Source organism: Orycteropus afer, unplaced genomic scaffold (genome assembly GCF_000298275.1).
Source record: "Orycteropus afer afer isolate SDZICR_OR568_19922 unplaced genomic scaffold, OryAfe1.0 scaffold00002, whole genome shotgun sequence".
NCBI classification, from domain to species: domain Eukaryota; kingdom Metazoa; phylum Chordata; class Mammalia; order Tubulidentata; family Orycteropodidae; genus Orycteropus; species Orycteropus afer.
This window is the reverse complement of record NW_006921589.1, coordinates 14,026,103-14,048,991: the sequence shown is the minus strand read 5'-3', so window position 1 is coordinate 14,048,991 and position 22,889 is coordinate 14,026,103. Positions and strand designations below refer to the sequence as shown.

The 22,889-nt window shown below is 44.7% G+C and overlaps 1 protein-coding gene across 1 annotated transcript in view; it reads left to right on the top strand.

The window, feature by feature from the left end:
• SMARCAL1 (SWI/SNF related, matrix associated, actin dependent regulator of chromatin, subfamily a like 1) overlaps window positions 1-19,644 on the top strand; it is a 96,817-nt gene extending 77,173 nt beyond the window's left edge. The window contains exons 11-16 of the mRNA XM_007935820.1: window positions 3,069-3,139; window positions 6,684-6,786; window positions 12,124-12,306; window positions 13,654-13,754; window positions 14,867-14,963; window positions 19,405-19,644. Coding sequence (XP_007934011.1) covers window positions 3,069-3,139; window positions 6,684-6,786; window positions 12,124-12,306; window positions 13,654-13,754; window positions 14,867-14,963; window positions 19,405-19,644 — 795 coding nt within the window. The remainder of the gene's footprint in view (window positions 1-3,068; window positions 3,140-6,683; window positions 6,787-12,123; window positions 12,307-13,653; window positions 13,755-14,866; window positions 14,964-19,404) is intronic.
• The last annotated feature ends 3,245 nt before the right edge of the window (window positions 19,645-22,889 follow it).

The window sequence follows — 22,889 nt, the reverse complement described above, 5'->3', positions numbered from 1 at the left end:
CTTGGGTTTTCTAGGTATAGAATCATATCATCAGCAAATAGGGATAGTTTGACTTCTTCCTTACCAATTTGGATGCCTTTGATTTCCCTTTCTTCTGACAGTTACTTTTTAGCCCAAAGTTTCCCTACAGCTTTGCCCGTCACGGTCGGTCCAGCAAAGCACCCCTTACCTGTCAACTGTGAATTCTGCCTTTGTTCCCTCACACCTTTCCCTCTGGAGGAAGACTTCTTTTGAAAAAAGCTTTAAGTCACAGAAGCTAATGTGAAGCAGCTAATTTATAAAATGTAATGGATAATGAAAGCTTTTTCTCATTTTTTCAACTGAAATAATAGTTATGTCTTTACAGGCTAAGGAAAGCTGACTCTTCTTTTTTTGTCTAAAGGCATTTTTGGATCAACAAGAGCCGGAGCCAAAAAAGGGAACAAGTCCATACAGACTTCCTGGTTACAGCAGCAGTTCACCTGTCTGCCACCTGACAACCCATTCCCATTTCCCTCATAGAATATAAATGTCAAATCTCCAGTGGGTTTTATTTAATAAATGTCTAGGAGGCAGTAACAAAAAAGACAGGTTATTTAAAATTTCCTGGCCTATGTGGCTGGTAGAAGATCATTAAGGACTAGTGCTGTGTTTACCCAGTTTTAGGGGTGAAACTTAGTTTGGGGAACTTTTTTTCTTTTTTTGAAAGATAAAACTATTGATTTCTCACACATTAAAAATGCAGTACATGCTGATTGTGTGAAGTCTGAAAAATAAAAGTACCTATAATGAGTAACAGGAGCTCTGGTAGCATAGTGACTAAGGTACTTGACTGCTAACCAGAAGGCTGGTGGTTCAAACCCACCAGCCGCTCCTCGGAAGGAAGATGAGGCAATCTACTTCCGTAGTGATACTGCCTTGGAAACCCAAGGAGTGGTTGCTCTGAGTCAGGTCCGACTCGATGGCATATAATAACAACAACAACATAATGAGTAACATTTATTGAATACTTCCTGTGTACCAGGCCCTGTGCCATATGTGAACTAAGTCATTGGATTCTCACAGTCGACATTCTAGGCCTGAGTCTGCACTTTTCCATGCTACAAAGTCTGGTTCTACCATTTACCTTTTGTGCCTGAGTTTCCTCATCTATAGAAATTAGGATAATAATAGTACCTTCCTCATGTTATTGTGAGGTTCCACTGAGTTAAATCCAACTCACAAGGACCCTGTGGGACAGAGTTGAATTGTCCCATAGGGTTTTCTTGGCTATAATCTTTAAGGAAGCAGGTTGCTGTCTTTTCTCTCATGATTAGCCAGCAAGTGCTTAACACTTATGCCAGTAGGGCTCCTTCCCAAGGATGCCCAGGCTTCATGAATGGACTTCAGAAATCAGTGAGCTCAGTGGCCATGAGTGAAAAGTTATATGTGTGTCCAGAGCCTCGTCAGAGTCTGAAATGGGCCTGTAGCCTAGAAAGGAGCTAAGACACTGCCGTGGAGTTGATCTTCAGTGTGACTCCCCAGGAAGCCTGAGTTGTTCAGACAAAGCAGGGGGGGTGCCACTGCCACACACCATCCATTAACAACTGCCCCACAACCTCTTATGCTTCCTGGGTATCTTCTTTCTTGTCAAGACATACAGGAAAGACAATTGTTCAAAGCTAAGAAGCTGTTCTGACCAGGCAGCTTTTTCTACCATAATGGACTCAGTCATTTCAGGAGCAGTTTGCCTACGGTTGCTTTCCTGAGTTACGAGTTGAGGGCTATATATATTATTGCTGTTGCATTACTTCAGTGTTCCTTGAGGAAGTAGTTGTGTCCATTGTCTCTAGGGCAGGCTGGTGGAAGGAAGTGGCTGCCCTACCGGCAATAGTAAGAGTAGCATCTCTGGGAGCCCAGGAGTAGTAGTTAAAAGTTGTGTGTCAACTTGGCTGGGCCTGGTTGAGTGGCTGGGCAGCTGGTGGTAGTTATTCCCCATGATGAGACTGGCAATCAACCCCATGGGGGGATCTACCACAAGCAGCTGAGTAGCTGCTTTAGGGATGTGGTTTGCTTCCTGTACAGAAGAAGCAGCTTTGGAAATGGTCTCCAGCTTATGGCATGCTTGAACCCTGCATGTAGCTGTGTTGTTGTTCAGCAGCCTGCCATGCTCTGCTGACCTTGGACTTTCAGTGCACTTGAATTAACGGCCTGCCGTGTGTTTTGGTAACATTGGGACTGTGCCTTTTTACTTGTTAACCTTGGGCTTGTCAGTCTCAGCAGCCAGCAACTGTCTGAGTGAAGAAAAGCCTCCAACTTCAGTGGGCCGGGAGCAGGAGGCAGAGCTGAAGCCCAAGGCTGAGGGGCTTTCACCCAGCTCCTAGAGCCTGGCACTTTGAACTCAGACTTACAGCCTCCAAACTGTAGGAGAATAAACTCCTGTTTGTTAAAGCCATCCCATTTGTGGTATCTTCTGTTAGAGTAGCACTAGGTAACCGAAACACCAGAATTATAATAAATCTTACATTATCCTGAAACTATTTGAGCATGTCCCATGTTAACATTCTTTGTTAGCATTTGTTTAGAAGCAAAATATATAGGAGAAAAAAAATGGTTTATTCCCCTGAGAAGTTAATGAATGGCCTTATATAGCCACAAACATGTGAATGGTTTTGAAATGGTATGAGAGTAAAGAAACTAGTCAGGGTTAGTGAAATTGATCCAGGAAGTCTTAGAAGCTTTGTCAGGCAGGAATGAACACAAGTGGGCAGAAGAAAAGGGCCTGTGACCTGAGTAAGTTGTCACCAGGGTGTAGGAGACAAATGGGCTTAGAGGGCTGTGTGTAAGCTGACTTAAGGAGAGCCTGGTATGGATGGAAATGCCAGTCCAAGAGCTTTCATATCCTGGCCTCATTGGATTTTCCAGCAGTTGTTAGAGACGGACAGGGTAGCTATACTGCCATGTCTGTAGGGACAGGACCAGAGGCCAGGCAGTTCCTGAGTCTGGACACTGTCGTGGGGATTTGCAAAACTCCTTGTGACAGTAGTTAGGGCAGCTTATCCCAGAGTTCTCAGATGGGGGACTTTAAACTCTCGACTTCCCTTTCACAGAAGAAGCAGCAGAAAGAAGCCCTCCTTATCTTCTTCCACAGAACAGCTGAGGCCAAAATCCCGTCTATCATGTAAGTGGTCGCCAGGTGTCGACATAACTCTCTCTTTCTCTCTGCTTTATAAACAAGCACCTATCTACTTCCATAGTGATGCTGCCTCAGAAACCCAAGGAAGGGACACTATGAGTCGGGTCCAACTCGACGGCACACAACAACAACAATTACCTTAGCCGCGAGAATGGTTTCTGTTGCTGTGTAAGAGATGATCAGTGTTTTGAGATTGGATTATAGAGCTGCTTTGAAAAAATTAAAAAACTGGGGACACCATAGGCTGAAGGCATGCATCAGCCTCTAACTGGGCCCCCTACCAGGATGTGCTTGGGGCCCCTAATAGGCCCTGTCTTGGCTTAGGCAGACTGGTACCACCCTGTAAGGAGCGTGGAGCTGACCCAAATCCTGAGGGAAAGGCTGTCCTCTCATGAGAACTGTGGTCATCTGCCTTCAGGAATTTCAGGGAAGATGGTAAAGCATCCTTCCAGGCTGGGTCTGGTCTTTTCCAAAGACGGGGGTTTCCACTTTTGTTATCTAAACAGAAAGGCTTCTGGTGGAGTTGGTGCAGAAGGTATGCTAGGTGGCCATTCCACACTTAGTTCTCTTCCTGTCTTACAAACTGAAGCTAAAGGCATACTTTCTATTCACAGCATCGTTCAGTGGCTGTTTAAAAATCTCACTTGTTTCCTTTTCTTAAAAGAAGAGAAACCCATTCATGTTCAGATACCACCGTGGTAGACACTTGAGGCAATTCTAATGGTATGCAGTTTGCTTTCTTTTTATTGTTTAACATTCATGGGACACTCTGCAGGATAATGGTCTAAGTGATTAAATTACAATGAAAATGAGGACAGTGTGCGCTGAGCGCACCAGATTGGCTGTGGGGACTGGGATCTGGGGCTAAATAGAGACACACGTGGCCGATCCCACCCTCTCCACTCAGCCCCCAGGCCTCCTTGCCCCACTGCTCTCTCCCTCTCCCCACCTCAGTGTGGGGAGAAGGCACGTTTCCTGCATTCTTCAAATCTAAGATTCCTCTCAGAAGGACTGCCAGGTGTTACCATCTTTCCTGCACCGTCTGGCATTGTTCTTTTCACTTATGAGACTGTTATGAGACTAACAGGAGCTCTGGTGATGCAGTGGTTAAAAGTGCCCAGCTGTTAGCGAAAAACTCAGTGTTCAAACCCACCAGCCTCTTATTTGAGCCTACCAGCTGCTCCAAGGAAGAAAGATGTGACAGTCAGTTTCAGTAAAGATTTACAGCCTTGGAAACCTTATGGGGCAGATCTACTGTCCTATAGGGTCTCTGAACCAGAATCCATTTGAGGGCAGTGGGTTTGTTTTTGGTTTGGGTTTATGAGACTAAAAAACTCCAGATGTGGTTTTGTATAGCCTGCAAACTTCTCTCCTAGAAATTAGTCTGAATTGCCCCCACCAACCCATGTCTTGTGTGACGCTCAGTAACAGATGGTTGGGGCATGAGTGCTCTCCTTTGCTTCCTGGGGTTGTCACTGACTACAAAATGCAGGGTTCAGGGGTGTCTCTTTTTCTGGATGTTGGGCCAGAACCACCTATTTCCTTTAGACATTTTGGAATATAACTACTTTGCCCATACCTTATACATACTTGCTCAGAACACTACCATAAACGGTATAGGGCTTTTTTGTTTCCAAACAGATTTTGTATCTGTACTAATTCATTTTACATTTTTGATATCTCTGTGAGATTAAAAAAAAAAAAAAACCTAACCCGGTTGCCATGGAGGTGACTGGCTCACAGTGACCTGTGTGTCAGAGTATCACATGCTGCACAGGGCTTTCAGGGCTGAGTTTTCGGAAGTACATCAGGCCTTTCTTCTAGATGCTCTGGGTGGACTCGAACCTCCAACCTTTCAGTTGGCAGCCCAGCATGTTAACCATTCGCATCACCCAGGGACTCCTTGTGAGGTCAGTAAAATAAGAATTACAGATCTTTTTTTTTTTTTTTTAAGATGCAGAAACTGAGTAAATTCCATATACTCTCTACCCTCAGGGTCACACCTTTAGTAAATGAGTAACTAAATGTTACCCAGGATTTAGTGAAAATTAGACTGTAGATCTTAAAACCCCAATTTCCTCTGCTAGTTGTTTTTCTTTTTTTGTTGTTCTTGTTTATCTGGTTTTATTTTAATGGGCAGTCTTTCGACATAGAATACAGGGTTCTTGTGGTAGCAAATATTTCCTGCCTGGTCACTTAGGGACTTGGGGCAGGGGAGAAGAACAAAGCCATGTCCAAGACACAGAGGGCTGACGGGCACTAGGAAAATGGGGGCCCCTGGTTTTTATGAGCCAGTCAAGTCAATTTTGTGGCTTTGTGACTTTTTGATGCTGTAACAATCAACTTTTTGCTTATGTCATGGCAAATTTTATGTTTCCCAAACTAATTAAAGCAGATGCTATTAGTGTTCCCAAATTGAACTCAAGTTGGGTACCCTGGTTGGCCATAGTGTTGCTTAAACATAGTTCTTAGATTTTTAGAGCACAGTCCACTTACCTTCTGCCACCTGCCTGGGGCAGAGCAAAGTGTTGAGCTGTGTCTTTCTTCAAGGCAAGTAATGCCTGTTCCCTGCACAGACACACAAGTCTGGGTGTGGCCAGAGGGGTGCCGTGTGCTTTCAGGAGCTCGCCTTCTTGGTTGCCTGTGTGCGAGCGGCTACCTGTACCTGGCTTACCTCTTCTGTAGCGTCAGGGTGCTCTGCAGGGCAGTAACCTTTGAGGAAACTGGAAGGCCTGCTAACTGGTGACTTCCTACCACAGCTCCCTGCAGGTAGCTGCCTTCCTCTGAGGCCAGGGCTAAACATTATGGTTCGGCAGGTAAGAGAAAACACAGTGGATGGAGGAAAGAAGTAAGTTAAAGAGAGAATAAGGACAAAGTGGTTGAGAGCCTTCACTCCATATTCTTTTACCTCAGAAAAAGTTCCGTTACCACTTTTGGCCCTGTAGTTCCAAGTCTGAAATGGGTGGGAACCAGAGCGTTTTCCCTAAACACCAGACAGTCCCTGATGGCCTCTTCACTGTTACTCCTTATATCCCAAACTTAAGCTTCCAGAAAGTTGTGTAGTGTCAAAATCCCTTGACTCCCTGCTTAGGGGTTTTGAGGTCTACAGAAGATGCCTTAATTTGCTGGAAAACACATTATGATAACAGCAACTGAAGCGGAAACTGTTAATTATCTTCTGTGATCCTAGACAATCATGTTTCAGTAATGTACCAGATGCACATAAAACTTAAGGATATTTCAATTTATTTGTGTATGTGAGTTGGCTGAAAAGAATAAAAGAGCCCTCTTTGCTTCTTTATACACATGGCAGAAGGTGGCTGCCCCACCTTCTCGAATTCCCCTTCTTCTATTGAGATGATCTGGTGGGAGGAAAAGGGGAGAGGTCAGCTTCCAGAGAAGGGAGTGAACGGCTGGGAGGCTGGGTACCCCAAAGGTGTCTACTATGGACAGTCACTTTTCAGGAACTAACCTCAACTGGATGACTAACTGTGTGTTTATGTTATTTCCTTGTCCTTGTCAAATGCAGTGAATATATCCTGGACTTACTGGAAAGTGGAAAAGAGAAGTTTCTAGTGTTTGCACACCATAAAGTGGTTTTGGATGCAATCACTAATGAGCTTGAGAGAAAGGTAAGCTGCTTTTGAAATTCGCCAGAGTGCTTTCAGTGTTTGTCTGTCGGCTTCTCAGCAAGTTTAGGCCAGATCCCAGCAAACAAGTAAGATGGCAGTTTACAGGAACATTGCAAGAGACTTCCACAGAGGAGTTCTTGCTTGTCAGCCCACAATGGGGTCGAGATATCTTCCCATCAGTGTCACTTATCGCACTTACATGTCTGTGTGTGCATGTGTGTGTGTACTTAGTGTGTGTGCACGGGTATCTCCAAGCATGGTCTTGCTTGGTCACTGGACAGGCTCCTCTCCACATTCCTAGGTATTACCAGCTTGCCTTCCAAGACAGTTGTCACATTCACAGTCCTGGCAGCAGCTAAGCCCTCTAATCTGGATGTTCACCAGCACTTGGTATTTACCACACTTTGTCCTCTTGACCATTCAGTGAGGTGAACTGTCATCTTGTTGTTATTTTAATTTGAATTTTCCTGATGACCTTTTATGTTCTCTCTGATTTGTGCATTTTATGACTGGTTTAAGAACTCTTTCCCTCCTGTATTTTTTGTCTGAAAATGTTAGGTGTATCTTTCATCCACTTTTGATGTTTTTATATGATATGACACAGGTAACCAGGCAGTAGACTTAAAAGCTATAATCCCTACAAAGAGAAAAACCAGAGCCATCACTGTTTTTAAGAAACCCAAGACAATTAATTGAAAACTTATTGGACTGCATAAGAGTTTAGTAGGGTGCCTGGATTCGAACTAAATACACTAAAATAAATTGCTGTTTTATGTGCCGGCTATAACTAATGAGTAAATGTAATGGAAAAATATCAAGCTCACAGTAGCAACAAAAAACATAAAGTACCTCCTAAGAATCTCACCAAGGAGAGTGCAGAGACTAATGAAGAATTATAGAGACTTGCACCATTTTCCCCCATGAAAAGGAGTGTAGAAATGCCAGTCCTTCCTAATTAATTTGTGGGTTTAGTTCAGTTCTAATAAATATTCCAGTTGGATTTTTAAAGGGAACTTTATATACTATTATTCCAAAAGCTGTCTCAAAAAGCAAGCAGGAGATTTGGCTAAACTAACTTTGAAAAAGAACAATGTCAGAGGACATGCCCCTCCAGATACTAAACTCTATTATAAAGCACTAGTCACTGATACTCAGTCATGCTGGACCGAGAATTGGTGGCTAGGTGGATGGAATAGAATGGACAGCACTTTAGGATAAATAAACAATGAGCACCTGCTCCAGGAATCATCACAAAGTTGGTTTAATGTACTCAACAAATGAAGTTTGGGTAGTTGGCTGAGTAACTGGAGGAAAAACTTAAACCTTACATCACCATTTGTGATATTAAATTCCAGTGAATCAAGGATCCTTGAAAGCATAAAATATTAGGAGAAAGTATAGCTGAACATAGAGCTGACCGCTGGATGGAGAATGACTTGCTATGCCTAAAAGCAATGAAAGAAGGCAGAGCTGAAGCCCAAGGTCAAGGGGCCTTCACCCAGCCCCAGAGCCAGCATTCTAAATTTGGACTTCTAGCCTCCTAAACTGTAAGAGAATAAATGCCTGTTTGTTAAAGCCCTCCCACCAAAAAAAAAAAAAAAAAAAAGAAAGAAAGAAAGAAATTACAAGGAAAAGAAATTCATATTACCCAGCAGTGTGACTCCATTCATCACACATGTGCACAGTGGTTAAATCATGAGACTTTGGAACATTTGGTACGTTTTTTGTGGGGCAATTTAGCATTAGCAGTAACTTAACATCCACACTCATTTTCCCAGACTTCCTTTCCTGTAAATAACCAGATGAGTACAGAAAGCTTCGTGTGCAAGAATGTTGGTTATGTTGTTTGTAATACTGAATAATTAGGAGGTACTACTGTTAAATAAGTTACAGCTCATTCAGCCATAATAAATGATAATGTAGATCCTTAACTTTTGGACATCATTGGACCATTTAAGAATTTGAGGAAATTCTAAAATGAAAGCTATTGGTATCTGGTTGGTATATATTGGTATGGAAAGCTGTCCATGATGTATTGTTAAAAAGCTCTATGTATAATAATTTTTAAAAACTGTGATGCATAGAAAAAGGCCTGAAGCATGAACCCCAAAAACATTAATGATGCTTATCTCTACCTAGTCCTCTGTCTTGTTTTCTTCATCCTATATTTTTATGATTATGCATTGTTTTTATAATCATAAAAATTGAAAGTATTTAAAAATACATAGAGGCATTTAGAAAACAAATGAAAGGAAATAAGCTAGAGACATAGATGACATACTGGTAGTAGCCTTTCCATATAAAGATAACAGTAATCCCAAGAGAGAAAAAAATGAGCAAAGTATGTGAATTGATAGTTCATCAAAGAAATAACCAAACCAAAAAAACAAACTTACTGCCTTTGCATCAGTTCAACTCAACATGAACCATCCTTGGGTTTCCAAGGCAGTATGCCACCAGAGCGCCCAAAGAAATAACACCAGTAGCCAATATGACATGAAAAGATTCAACTAGTAATCAAATAAATGAAAAAATTAAAACTAGGTACTCTCTTTTTTTAACATATCAAATCAGCAGAGATTTTTGTTATTTTTTTAATTGTGATTTGAGTGAAAGTTTACAGAGCAAATTAATTTTCCGTACAGCAGTTCATACACATTTTGTTTCCTGACATTGATTACCATCCTAACAACGTAACAGCTCTCTTCCCACTTCCTCCCCCTGGTTCCCTCTGCCCCGTGTCCTTCTTTCCTGTGCATTCCTGCCCGCCAAGCTGTCTCACTGCACAAATACTGCCCTTCTGATCTCCCATGATTGATCACTCTAAGGAATGTACCCACCTGGTGTAAATGTTCACCTTATACACCTGTCTGTTGTTTGGCTGGAAGCCACGGGAGTGAGTTCAAGTCCAGGCTTGAAGGTTGCCTCTAGGGGCCATAGTCTCAGGGGTTTCACCAGTCTCTATCAGACCAGTGAGCCTGTTTTGTTTTTTTATGATTTTGAGTTTTGTTCCACATTATTCTCTCTGTCCAGGTGCTCTGATTCCTTTCTGAGTGATTGACAGTTGTAGGTGAGCGCCATCTAGTTCTTCTGGTCTCATGGTCATGTAGGCTGAGGTTCACATGGTCCATTAGTCCCTTGGACTAACAGTTTCAAATCAGCAGAGGTTTATAAAATGTGTGGTGCTCACTGTTGACCAAGGTACAGTGAGATAGATATGCCCATACATACCTTTTAGAAAAGCAATTTGCCCATAATATCAGGAGCCTTAAATTTTTTCCCTTTTGCCATAGGACTTTGATTTTTAGCAGCTAAACTCACTGTCATCCAGTCATTTCTGACTCATAGAGTCCCCTCCTTGGGTTTCTGCTACATTATGCCTATGGAAGTAGATTGCCCAGTCTTCCTTCCTCTGAGTGGCTGATGGGTTTGAACCGCCAGCTTTCTGGTTAGCAGTCAAATGCTTTAGGCACTACTCCACCAGAGCTCAGCAGCTAGTGTAAGGAAATAATCAAATGTGGACAAAGAACATGAATGGGTACTCAACCCATCCTTTTTACAGCTTTATTGAGGTATAATTGCCAGACAGTAAGCTGCATATACCTAAAGTGCACAGCTTGCTAACTGTATGCAGTCAAGACAGTGAATATGTCCACCCCCAACAGTCTGCTTGTGCCCCTTTGTGATCCCCACTCCTGCCCCTCACGGTCCCCCCACCCCCAGGCAGCCACTGCTCTACTTTCTGTCACTATACATCAGTTTGCATTTTTTTATACACTCTTGTTTTTTGTTTTATTTCTTTCATGAGTATAATTATTTTGCGATTCATTCATGTTCTTGCACTTACCAATCATTTGTCCCTTTCTGGTACTGAGTAGTAGTCCCTTCTGTGGACAAAACCACACTTTTTTTAATCCTTGTACCTCTTGATAGACATGTGCCAACCTGTCCTTTTTCAGTGGTGCAGAAATAGACTATTAACTCATTGTATTGCCACATAAGTAAATGCAAAACCATGGAAAACCATGTTTTAGAAAACTAGTAATGCCGTTTATTTACAAAACAATATTAGCTGGGGAAAAGCAGGATATAAAACTTTTATAAAAAGATAGACACATTGAGAAAATAGTGGCAGGAAAACAATGGATAAGGTTACTAATATTTTTTTTCTTTGTAGTATTTATCATTAGAAAAAATAATTAATGTCATTTAAAGAAAATAAGGGAATCTGAACATCTGCCTACCCTATGATCTAGTAATTGGCTTGATGCCATTTAAATAAAACAAGCAATTGCCATCCAGTTGACTCTGGGTCATAATGACTGTTCACCTCAGAGAAATGAAAACTTATATTCACCCAAATCCTGTACACAGATGTTCAGAGCAGCTTGGCTTGAAGCCCCCAAACTGGAGTCAACTCAGATATCCTTCAATAGGTAAACAGTTAATTAAAGGTAGCATCTACATACCATGGCAGTAAATACGAATGAACTACTGATATACCGTTAGCAACCTGGCTGACTCTCCAGGGGATCTTCCTGAGTGCAAAAAGCCAGTTCCAGAAGTTTATATACTGTAAGATTCCATTCATATAGCATTCTCGAAATGATGACATTTTAGAAATGCAGGTGAGTGTTGCCTGAACTGGGGTGAAAGGAGGAAGGAAGAAGGGGGGTGGCTGTGATCACAAATCACAGAGGAGTCTCTGAGGTATTGGAACTGACCACGGAGGTGGGTACATGAAAACCTATGTGGGTGATAAAATTGTATTGAATACACCCCAACCCAGGCTCCCCACTATGCACAAATGAGTACAAGAAAAGGAGCCGTGGTGGTGCAGTGGTTATGTGTTTGGCTGCTAACCAAAAGGCTGGTGGTTTGAACCCATCCAGCGCTCCATGGAAGAAGGACCTGGGAATCTGCTCCCAGAAAGACTGCAGCCCAGAAATCCCTGTGGGGCAGTTCTGCTCTGTCACATGGGGTCACGATGACTCAGAACCGACGCGACACCTAACGACAGAGCTGGGGAGCTCTGAAGAGATGGGTAGATTCTGTCACTGCCAACATGCAGAGTTGTGACAGTGTAGTTTTACAGGACGTCACCACTGGGGTATGGTGGCAGAGCAAGCCAGGGATCTCTGTATCGCTTCTTACTACTGCGTGTGAATCTGCAATGGTTCAGATTTCAGTGAAACGGAAAGGAAAGCCATTCAGAAGCCAGGGGGCTTGGCCCCCACGCCTGCCTTCTAGGGCTTGGGCCCTTGGTCCTGTGTTCTGTCTGGGAGCAGAGGTGCCCTGTCACAGCCGCCCTCCTCGGTTTTGTCTCCTTTCATGCAGCACGTGCACCACGTCCGCATTGATGGCTCCACCTCCTCTGCCGACCGAGAGTCCCTGTGCCAGCAGTTCCAGCTGTCCGAGAGACACGCCGTGGCCCTGCTGTCCATCACTGCAGCCAACATGGGCCTCACCTTCTCCTCTGCTGACTTGGTGGTCTTTGCCGAACTGTTCTGGAACCCAGGGGTAAGGGACGCAAAAGGCTTGACTGTATTCCCCTGCTACGCACCTGGTTGGGGGAAGGAAGGCACTGCTTTTAGCTGGGAGGACGGGGTCTGTATGGGCTTTTCCGATCACCAGTTTCATCTCCTCCCTGAGGTTCTGTCCGCCTCGGGAGTGTGTTTATGCTTCCCACACAGCAGATCTGGCTCCCGTTAAGCCTGCCACATCTACTGGCAAGTCCTTTGGTCTTCACTACAGCCTGCTAAGTAATGGGATTATTGATGCCATTTAATCACGGGAAATGTGAGGTTGCTGAAGGCTGGAAGGAATCTTAGAATTCATCTTCCCGTGAAGAGATTGGGGCCCCTGAGCTGAGTGTGAGCCCAGGATCCCATGGCTGTCACTTAAGGGGGACACATGGCAGCTGCAGGCTGCACCTAGTCTCCTGATGTGCTAGTCACTGCCCTTTCATAGTCATCAGGTGAGCTGCTGACAGGGCCACAGGCAGGAGGAGTGGGTGGCAGACACAGTCACTGTGCCCATTGGCTTTACCTGGGCATCTGAGGGCTGTGATAGCAGATAAAGGCGTTTGCTTGAACTTGACATTTTCTAGGCACTAGAAAGCAGGCATTCCTGCTGACGTTCCGATGTGGCATGGCTTTCACTGACTGCACATCAGTGACGGCTTTAATGATGGGGAATGTTAAGGTTACAAAGCATTTTACAACAGCAACAACGCTCTTCGGTTTTAGTTATTGTAAGACTCACCACCATATTAAGACCCACCCTGCTCTCTGATCCCACTTGGCTGCTAACAAAAAGGTTGGAGGTTTGAATCCACTCAGGTGCCTTGGAAGAAAGGCCTGGGAATATACTTGTGGAGTATCAGCCACTGAGAACAACTGTGGGACACAGGTCACCTCTGACACAGGTGGACTCGATTCCATGGCACCTGGGCTTTGTTTTTCCCTTCTGTTCACCTGTGGCTTCTTCCCTGGGTGGTGAATTTTTATCTTTTTGGAAGAGGGTTGTTTTTATTTCACAGAGAGAAGGCATGGACATGTGCAGGGTTTCCCTTGTCTGCCCCGCTCTCCGAGCCTGATACAGGGCCTCCACTTGCTCTCCTCGCGTCACCTAGCACAGGGCCCGACACAGAAGGTCGCTCCACAGATGTCCAGCTCCTGATTCTGTCTTGTTTGGTTCTCACGTTTGCTAAAATGGCAGGTCGTTTGTAGGCAGGGGCTTGCAGGCCTCCCACCATGTGATACAGCGCTTTGAGGAGGGGTCGTGGGGGTGTAGAGGGGCACAGAGCTGCTGGGCTGGACTGCGTCAGGCCTTCACTGCCGTGTCTCTGCTCCTTGGGGCCTGCAGGTGCTGATGCAGGCTGAGGACCGCGTGCACCGTATTGGACAGACATGCTCCGTGGGCATTCACTACCTCGTGGCGAGAGGCACAGCGGATGATTATCTTTGGTATGGCCTGGTGGCTGCAGTTCAGCAAGGGTTGACACCAGTGATGTATTTTCTTCAGTCCCTAAGTGCTTCTGCTTCTGCTAAGATGTCCAGGGGTCCACAGATAAGACCTTTTAGCAGTGCCCTCCCACCTCACCATGACCACGTGTGGCCCCTTCACTGATGGCCCGCAGGAGAGAACCTTATCGGAGTGAGAGGAGGTGGCCCCATTTCCCAGTGGTCTGAGACGAGGGAGGAATCGATGGTGATGAGATGTAGGTGGGATTTCATTTGTAAAACACTCCATTCTCAGCCCATGCAGTGCTGGTCGAGGCTAGGTGACAGCTTCCTTTTTCTACTTCATGAAGCGTGTTGGTCTCATAGGCCACATGTAACCATGTTGGACCAGAGGGAACACAGTTCACCTGGGCTGTGAGCAGAGCTGGGATAAAATGTTCAACGCTGGGGGTTCATGTCTCCTACCTAAGCCAGTTTCCAAAATGTTCTACACAACCCTGTCATCCCCCTTCATGATATTAAGTTCCTTGGTTATCTCATTCCTTTCCTCTGCTCATTTGTTTCCAGCCTTAGGGTGTCTTACCTTTGCAGGGTATGTAGGGCATTCCTACTCCCTCTGTTAGTGGAAGTGTTAACTGGACAGCTCATAATATCATTGGGTTCAAAATGTTTTTGTAAAGAGATGTTTTATTTCCTGTGCATCTTCCATTAAAAAGAATTTTGGACCTGATTTATGAGCCCTCATTTGGGGACTGTGAGAGGGGGTGACATCTCAGGGTGGCCTTGAGAGCTGCCAAGATGTGGGACAGTAAGCACATCACAGCCTCATATGGGTGAGTGGGTGGTGGTGGTGGTGGTGTTATGTGCCGTTGAGTCGGATCCAACTCATAGCGACCCCTCCTTGGGTTTCCAAGGCAGTATCACTATGGAAGTAGATTGCCCAACCTTCCTTCTGAGGAGTGGCTGGTGAGTTTGAACCACCAACCTTCTGGTTAGCAGTCAAGTGCCTTAGGCACTATGCTACCAGAGCTCCTATGGGCAAGTGGGTGTCCGTGCTTTAATCAGCCCAGTGGTTCTGTTTAGACTTTTCAGTGCAACTCAATTTTCCCTACCAGGCCTCTGATTCAAGAGAAGATTAAAGTTCTGGGTGAAGCCGGGCTTTCTGAGACCAATTTTTCAGAAATAACAGATGCCACCGATTACTTCTACAAGGTAACACCAGCGTGTGGCTCCCTTGCCACAGAACAGACGGAGGTGCTGAGTGGGCTGCTAAGCTGAGTGGGTGCTGCATGGGAAAGTGTGACTCAGTCTTCAGGACCTCCTACAGCCCAGGAGCTGAGCATGACAGGGCTGCCGTGGATCCTGGTCCAATCCATGCACACACCGCTGTGTGCAGAAATGATGGCATCACCTCTGCTGTTCCTCATGTCCCCTTGTAGAGACTCATAAAGCAAGGGCTTCCAAAGGCTGCTGCCTCTTCCATTAGACCATTAGATACTGACAGAAAACTCCCCATGGCAACTGTGGAATTATTGCAAAAAGTACATAGCAACACCAAACAGAAGGGCTGCCACACGGACATTTTTCCGGCACAGAACGGGGAGGGTTGAAAGTAGGGTATTGTTTTTACATCATACATTTCCCCCTCTGTCGTTTCATTTTTTTTCAGAGTCTCCCCCATTTTATGGAGAAGTAAACTGAGATGGTGAGCTCCGGTGTAGTGCGAACAGTTAATGCACTCGCCTGCTAACTCAAAGGTTGGAGGTTTGCCTCTGGCCAGAGGGGCCTCAGGGAAAAGGCCTGGCCGTCTACTGAACACTCAGCCTCAAAAACCCTGTGGAGCACAGCTCTACTCTGACGCACATGGGGTCACTGTGAGGCAGTGTCAACTCCATGCTACGGTTTTTGGTTTGGTTTTGTTTTTTGGCCTTTAAACTGAGACACTGCAGAGCATTAAGATTTGGGCAGAGTGACAGGTCATGTGAAGCCAGCCCCAGCAAGACAGCTTCCTGATTCAGCCCAGCAGTCTTTGTGAGCCATCAGGCTCTAACTATAAAGGGCAGTAAGAGACCAGTGGGTACCCTTCCAGGATCAGGTGGGCCATCAAGAGGTGCTGTGGAGAGAACCCCCTGGCCTACCCAGCCTGCCTGGGCCTCAGCACGCCTGCCTAATCATGGCCACTGCCTTTTCCTCCTGTTTCAAGGAAGGTGATGGAGATGGACAAGAGACTCAGGCTTTTTTTCAGCTCAGGTGGTTGGTAAGGAAGGTCAAAATCCAGGAGAAAGACATGTTAGAGAAGTGTCTTAAGTAGGGAGCTTGGCCTGAGCCCTGAGCTTCACACAGAAGACTGGCCTACAGTCGCTCCTCAGGAAACCAGGGGTCTTTCTCTTGCCCATGGAGTTGCTAAGGACCACATTGAATTAAACCAGCAAAGTCTTCTAGGTGACACTAAGACTTAAGAAGGAGTTTGAGGACTGACTTGATCGTTCATTCACATTAGCAGATAAAGCTTTCCTTCCTGATGTAGTTACCAGGGTAAATCAGGCTTAAAGGTCATGTTTTTAAACGGAGAGCTTAAATTATTATCCCTTTCAGTGCAAAACAGTTAATAAGGCAATTTTCAAACAGTCTTCTCTTAAGCTTTTGAAAGAGCTCTAATTCAGTTGACTGGTAGGTGTTTGCATCTCCTGGGTTCCTATATGCCCTTTGAAAAGAAAGAGGCTTATTTTTAAAAGATTCTCTTATTTGAACTCACTTATTCATATTGGCATTTCCCTCAGTTTCTCTGAATTAGTTAAGAATTTCTTCCTCCAGTATAAGTGCAACATGATATAAATGGGATTTGTCAATATTTATTTTGATTAAGAACCACATCTATTTTTTTTATTGAGAGAGGGCTAAAAATTCTATCAGCTTTTTACAGGAAGAAAACTGCCTCCTGTAGGGGGGATAAAGGCAAAAGAGGCCGTTTCACTCAGATGGTCTTCCTTCTGAGGGAAATGAAATACTAATCTGATCTTCAACTTGCTCTCAGTTAATTACGCATGCTACAAGTTAGCATGAAAGTTAGCTTACTGCAGTGCCGTCACCATAATCAAATGCACCTTAACAGTTATTTCTACTTGGAACAGGCTGCCTTGACCTTGCAGTTCAGACGGAGTTCAGTGAGGATACCCTGGAGGAGGACTTGTGGTTGGGGAGGGGCTGGCCTTGATCTTTAATATCACATCTGCTCAGCATGGCTGGGTTCCTGAGAGGCTAGTGAATGTAGGGCCTAAGTTATGAGGGTAATCTGGAGCTCTTCCATGACATGCTCCATGACCAGTTTTCAGGAATTTGACTTCACTAACTTCACTCACTGTTAAGGAGTAGTGAGGAAATAGTGCCACCAGCACCTGCAAAAGGAGCTCTGGTGGCATAGTGCCTAAGGCATTTGACTGCTAATCTGAAGGCCCACCGGCCACTCCTCAAAAGGAAGGTTGGGCCATCTATTGCCATAGTGATACTGCCTCAGAAACCTAAGGGAGGGGGTTACTATGTGTTGGATCCAACTCGACTCGAAGGCAGTGAGGTTTTTTTTTTTTTTTTCCCCTAGGACCTGCAGAAGGAGTCCTGGTGGTGCAGGAGTTAAGCATGAACTGAAAGATTAGCAGTTTGAACCTTACCCAGTGGCTCCAAGAAAGAGAGACCTCACAGTCTGCTCCTTTAAAGATTACAGCCTAGAAAACCCTCTGGGACAGTTCTCCTCCATCCTGTAGGGTCACTAGAGTTGGAATTGACTTGAAGGCACGTAACAACAACAATAGGACCTGAAAAGCCAAGGAAGCAACTTTAGACTTGATGAGGTAGACACCAAACCAAAGACCAAACCCATTGCTATGGGGTGGATTCCAACTCATAGCGACCCTGTAGAACAGAGTAGTAGTGTCCCATAAGCCTGTCCCATAGACTTTTCAAGGCTATAAATCTTTACAGAAGCAGGTTGCCACATCTTTCTCCTGTGGAGTGGCTGGTGAGTTTGGTTAGCAGCCAAATACTCTAACTACTGCACCACCAGAGCTCTGAGGTAGACATGGGGGAGCTCAGTGACGTGACAAAGAAAATCTTGTTAAAGGACCAAAAAAACCAAACTCACTGCCATTGAGTCAGATCCGACTCAGAGTGACCCCTCCTTGGGTTTCCGAGGCAGTATCACTATGGAAGTAGGTTGCCCAATATTCCGTCTGAGGAGTGGCTGGTGGGTCTGGTTAGCAGTCAAATGCTTTAGGCACTACATTACCAGACCTTCTTGTTAAAGGACAGGCTGGGGAAAATAATCACTGTGACAGAGACCTGTTAGCCATTGGTAGTGGGAAGTGGCCTGAGGTAAGAACTCCCATTGAATTATTGCAAGTTGATTCAGGTGATGGGGCTCCAGCAAGAAGGTGACTGTGGAGGAAACAGATTTGGGTAGTAATGTTTCCTTGTATAGCTGCTTTGCAATAACAAGTATCTTTCTCTCCTCTCAAAAAAAAAAAAGTGACTGTGAAGTAGAGGCAGGAACTGATGGGAGACACAGGGAGACTGTAGGAATGTGAGTGTGACACAGTGTCAGAAATAGGCCCTCCGCGAGAGATGCTGGTTGGTACAGGAGTGAGACGAGAGATGCTTTTGGCTTCGGGCAGGTTTATTTAGGGAATTGTGGGACATCAGTGGAGATACTGAAAGTGTACCTCTGGACTAAAAGGTGGTCCGGGTTGGGAATTTAGATGTCGCCGTGATCGGTAGAGGGGTGACCACGAGCTCATCTTGCCTCCTGTTGGGCGTGGTTGGATCCCCATCGTCAACAGTCAACAGCGTACCAGTGCAAGTGGGGTGCTTTGATCATCTGTAACCCTACCATAATCAGGAGCAGTTCAGGCTCTGTGTTTTGGGTGTGTTTATGTTTCATTAGCCACTTTGAAATTAGGTGTAAACTAGAGCCCAGCACACAAACTTGGGAGTCAAATTACAGTTTTAATTAACCCCTTGGTAGAGAAAGGCTTTGGGAGAAGTGAGATGGGTGGGAGCTATTTGAATATTGAAATGTTAATTTGCAAAGGAGAGAGGGAACACTTCCAACAAGAATTCTAGTGTGGAGCACATTCTCCGTTGCTCTCACTGCTGTTTCTTTTTTCTTGGCCCAATGAGCATCAGAGAAGATAGCAGACTCTAGCCTTGAACACTGTGCTCTTAAACTATCTATATGAGATCCAATGGGCAACAGCAACTCAAAAGGTTAAAGAAAAGAAACTTAAGGGGCAGTGAGCTCATGTTACTGGTGAAGGAATCATTTGGTGAAGGAATCATTTGGAAAAAGGGGGGTAAGAATGGTTGCACACCATGAAGAGTGTAATCAGTGGCACTGACCTGTGAATGTAGGAATTGTTGGTGTGTGTTTTGCTGTGTGCAATTTCAACAACAAAAAGATGTCAGGCTAAAGCATTAAGGCCGCTTGGTGATAAATGGCTACCTGCAGTGGTCTGTACTCTGCCACCATACAGAACGCTGACGGCATAAAATATGTCATCCTTTGGGCCTTTGTATTCTGTCATCAGCCACAGTGGAGGAGAGCAGGGGAGGTGTTTGAGCCTGGGTCCTTTCTCTTATCTTTCTTATTCTTTATCTCATGAAGGACCCAAAGCAGCAGAAGATCTACGACCTATTCCAGAAGTCGTTTGAGGAGGACGGAAGAGATATGGAGCTCCTGGAGGCACTGGAGTCCTTTGACCCAGGAAGTGCTTCAGGAACACCTGGAAGCAGTTCCCAGGACGTGGCAGACACCCTGGATGAGAGCACACTTACAGACAGTCCACCTAAGAAAAGGAAATTTGAATTTTTTGATAACTGGGACAGCTTTACCTTTCCCTTTTAAGAGAGATTCAAAAAAAAACACTTAAGAATCAAAGAATTCATTAAAATAAAATAAGGCATTTTTGTTTTTCATGCCTGTTGTCATTGACAGTGCCTTTCTGTGTCTCTAAGCCCACTGGGTTAGCAGACAGATATCAGCGGTTCATTTCCCACGTCTCTATGGTCTTAGTTAACCTCCGCTTTTCTAAGATGTGGTCATTCAGACTCTTTAAATAATGGAATTACGTTGTCCTATAGGGTTCCTATTTGGAGCTCTGATGATACAGTGGTTAAAGCACTCAGCTGTTTACCAAAAGGTCAGCAGTCTGAACACACCAGCTGCTCCTTGAGAGAAAGATGTGACAGTCTTCCATAAAGATTTACAGCCTTGGAAACCATATGGGGCAGTTCTACTCTGTCCTTTAGGGTCACGATGAGTCAGAATCAAACCTGATAGCAATAGGTTTGGTTTAGTGGGTTTTGCTATCACCTTGGTGCCTGCCACACACAGTGCCCCTTATGGTAGAGCAAGGTGTCATTTGAAGGGCCTAGCCTTGTACTTGGCATTTGGTATTACATCTGAAACCACCATTCTGTGTGGTCTTACTACGTGTGTCCTGCCAAGCCTCTATCTAAGGCCTCCAATTGAACCCTAGTTGCAGCTGCTGTGGAGAGAAATTCCCCTTTCTCTTTGATATACCCTTGAAGACTCCCAAAACAACTTTTATTTATATCATGTGCCATTGAGTCGGACCCAACTCATAGTGACCCCTCCTTGGGTTTCTGAGGTGGTATTACTACGAAGTAGATTGCCCAACCTTCCTTCTGAGGAGTGGCTGGTGGGTTTGAACCGCTAGCCTTCTGGTTAGCAGTCAAGTGCCTTAGGCACTACGCTACCAGAGCTCCTTTATATCATGTAGCCCATATATTTTAAGTTGTTAGCTGCTGTCAAATTGGCCCTAACTCATGGCAACCCCATACTCGAAAAGAATGAAATGCTGTCAGGTCCTGCACCATCCCCACGACCTATTGCTGACTGGACCACTGTGATCCGTAGGGTTTAAGACCAACCCAGGGTACGTCTGAAATCGAGCGAGAGCCATCTAGCCATTTCTGTGTGATTAGTAAAAGACGCTTGGATTTATTCATAGAGACAATGACTACACCTTTAGGCTTAAGGAAGGATTTCCATACTGACTTCTTTTCTTCCTTTGTTTTGCATCTCAGTCCAGGCTCCCAGTACCATGTTTTCGGAACAAAACCCAGGCCCCTTAACCCATGTCCCTGTACCAGTTGTGTCCTTAAAAGGTTTTATGAAAAGTCCCCCCCCCTCCGGCCCCAGAGTTTATTTTTGCCTCCCCTCACCAGGGTCATTTGGGGGTGTCTTACTCCCCAAGTGAGCCTGGTTCATTTCTACCTCTAGGGCTAGCACCAGGAAGCCAGGTTCAGGAGGCAACAAAGGATCCTGTTAACCTTCATCCAGTCACACTAGAGTTCATGATAGCTTCTCCTTCTTGGCTTCAGATGAACCTTTTCTAGGTCAGGGTGAGAGGCGAGAAAGAGCAGAAGGTGCTGCCCTCACCCGTCCTTTTTGCCTTGTCTGTGTCACATTCTTGTCTATTGGAGCACCCATGCTTGTTGAAGCTCCTTCTAGGTGATATTTAAACTGCAAAGAGGTTAAAAAAAAAAAGTCTAACCTTATGTTTTACCCCCATCCTTGTACTTCCCACCAAGTTCAGGATGACCAGCTGAAAAAGTGGCTTCAGAGTTCAAAGGGGGTTCATTGGGTCAGCTCAGTGCTATGTTTTGTTTTGGATGTTGTTTACCTATGGGGGTCTCTGCAAAGGAAATGAATTTCTAACCACAGCAGAGAAGCTAGAGTGGCCTGTGAGTCTTTGGGTACAGTGACAGCCAGCTGTTACTTGATTTTGCAACACCCTCTGCCCACATTTTCCCCCCATTTGACAGATTTTATTGAGTGCCAGGGACTTTTCCTTGTTTTTTGTTTGTTTTTTCCTTTCTTCATTTTTTTAAGCTCCTTTTTTGGGGAGTGAAATACAGTACACTGAAGAGTTCATAAAACACATTTACAGCTTAACAAAATATTTTAAAAACACCCATGTAACTAACCATGACCTCCAAGTTATGAACATAGTATCACCTAGAACCTTTACTGCTTTGCCTTTAATGCTTAGATCTATAGTCCACCTGGAGTTTATTTTTGTACACAGGGTGAGGGAGGGTCAGGTTTAATTATTTCCTTATGGGTATGCAGTAATTCCAGCACCACTTTCTGAAAAGACTTTGGCCCACTGCTCTGCAATGCTGATATTTTTTTTCATCAATATTATAAATTTGATGTAAAAGGGAGCTCTGGTAGTGTAATGCCTAAGGCACTTGACTGCTAACCAGAAGGCTGGTGGTTCAAACCCACCAGCCACTTCTTGGAAGGAAGGTTGGGCAATCTACTTCCATAGTGATACTGCCTTGGAAACCCAAGGAGGGGTTGCTATGAGTCAGGTCTGACTCGACTGCACATAACAACAACAACATACACACACACTGTCCTAGCCCTACTTCCTGGAGACAACAGTTTTGGACGTAGCCATTTGTAATTGATTTTCTGTGCATAAAAACACATGTAAATATATGTATAATTTGTCTACAAAAATGCTATCCAGTCGTCACACTGACAGTGACTCCCTGCACATAACCTATTTGGCCAATGTTCCATACTGATCTACCTTCACCTCTTCAAGAGTTGCCTACTGTTACTGATTGAATTATTTCCCCAAAAAATATATATATATTGGAATCCTAATGCCTATACCTATGAATGTAATCCCATTTGAGTGTAAGGGTTTCTTTGTTATATTAATGAGGCTATTATCAGTATAGTGTTTCTTAAACCTAATGATTCTTGAGAGAAAAAGAGCAGAACAGACCCAAAGAAGAAGCAAGCACAAAGAATGTAAAAGTAGATGCCATGTGGAGACTGGCAAGAAACCGAGTTAGGATGGGCCAGAGAAGGTAAAACAAGTATTCACCCCTAAAGTGGACAGAAAGGATGTTTCTCTAGAGCCAGTGCCCTGAATATGGACTCCCAGGAGCACTGGTGGGAGCTCTGGTGGCATAGTGCCTAAGGCACTTGACTGCTAACCAGAAGGCTGGCGGTCCAAAGCTACTAGCCACTCCTTGGAAGGAAGGTTGGGCAATCTACTTCCATAGTGATGTTGTTGTTATGTGCCGTCGAGTCGGCCCCGACTC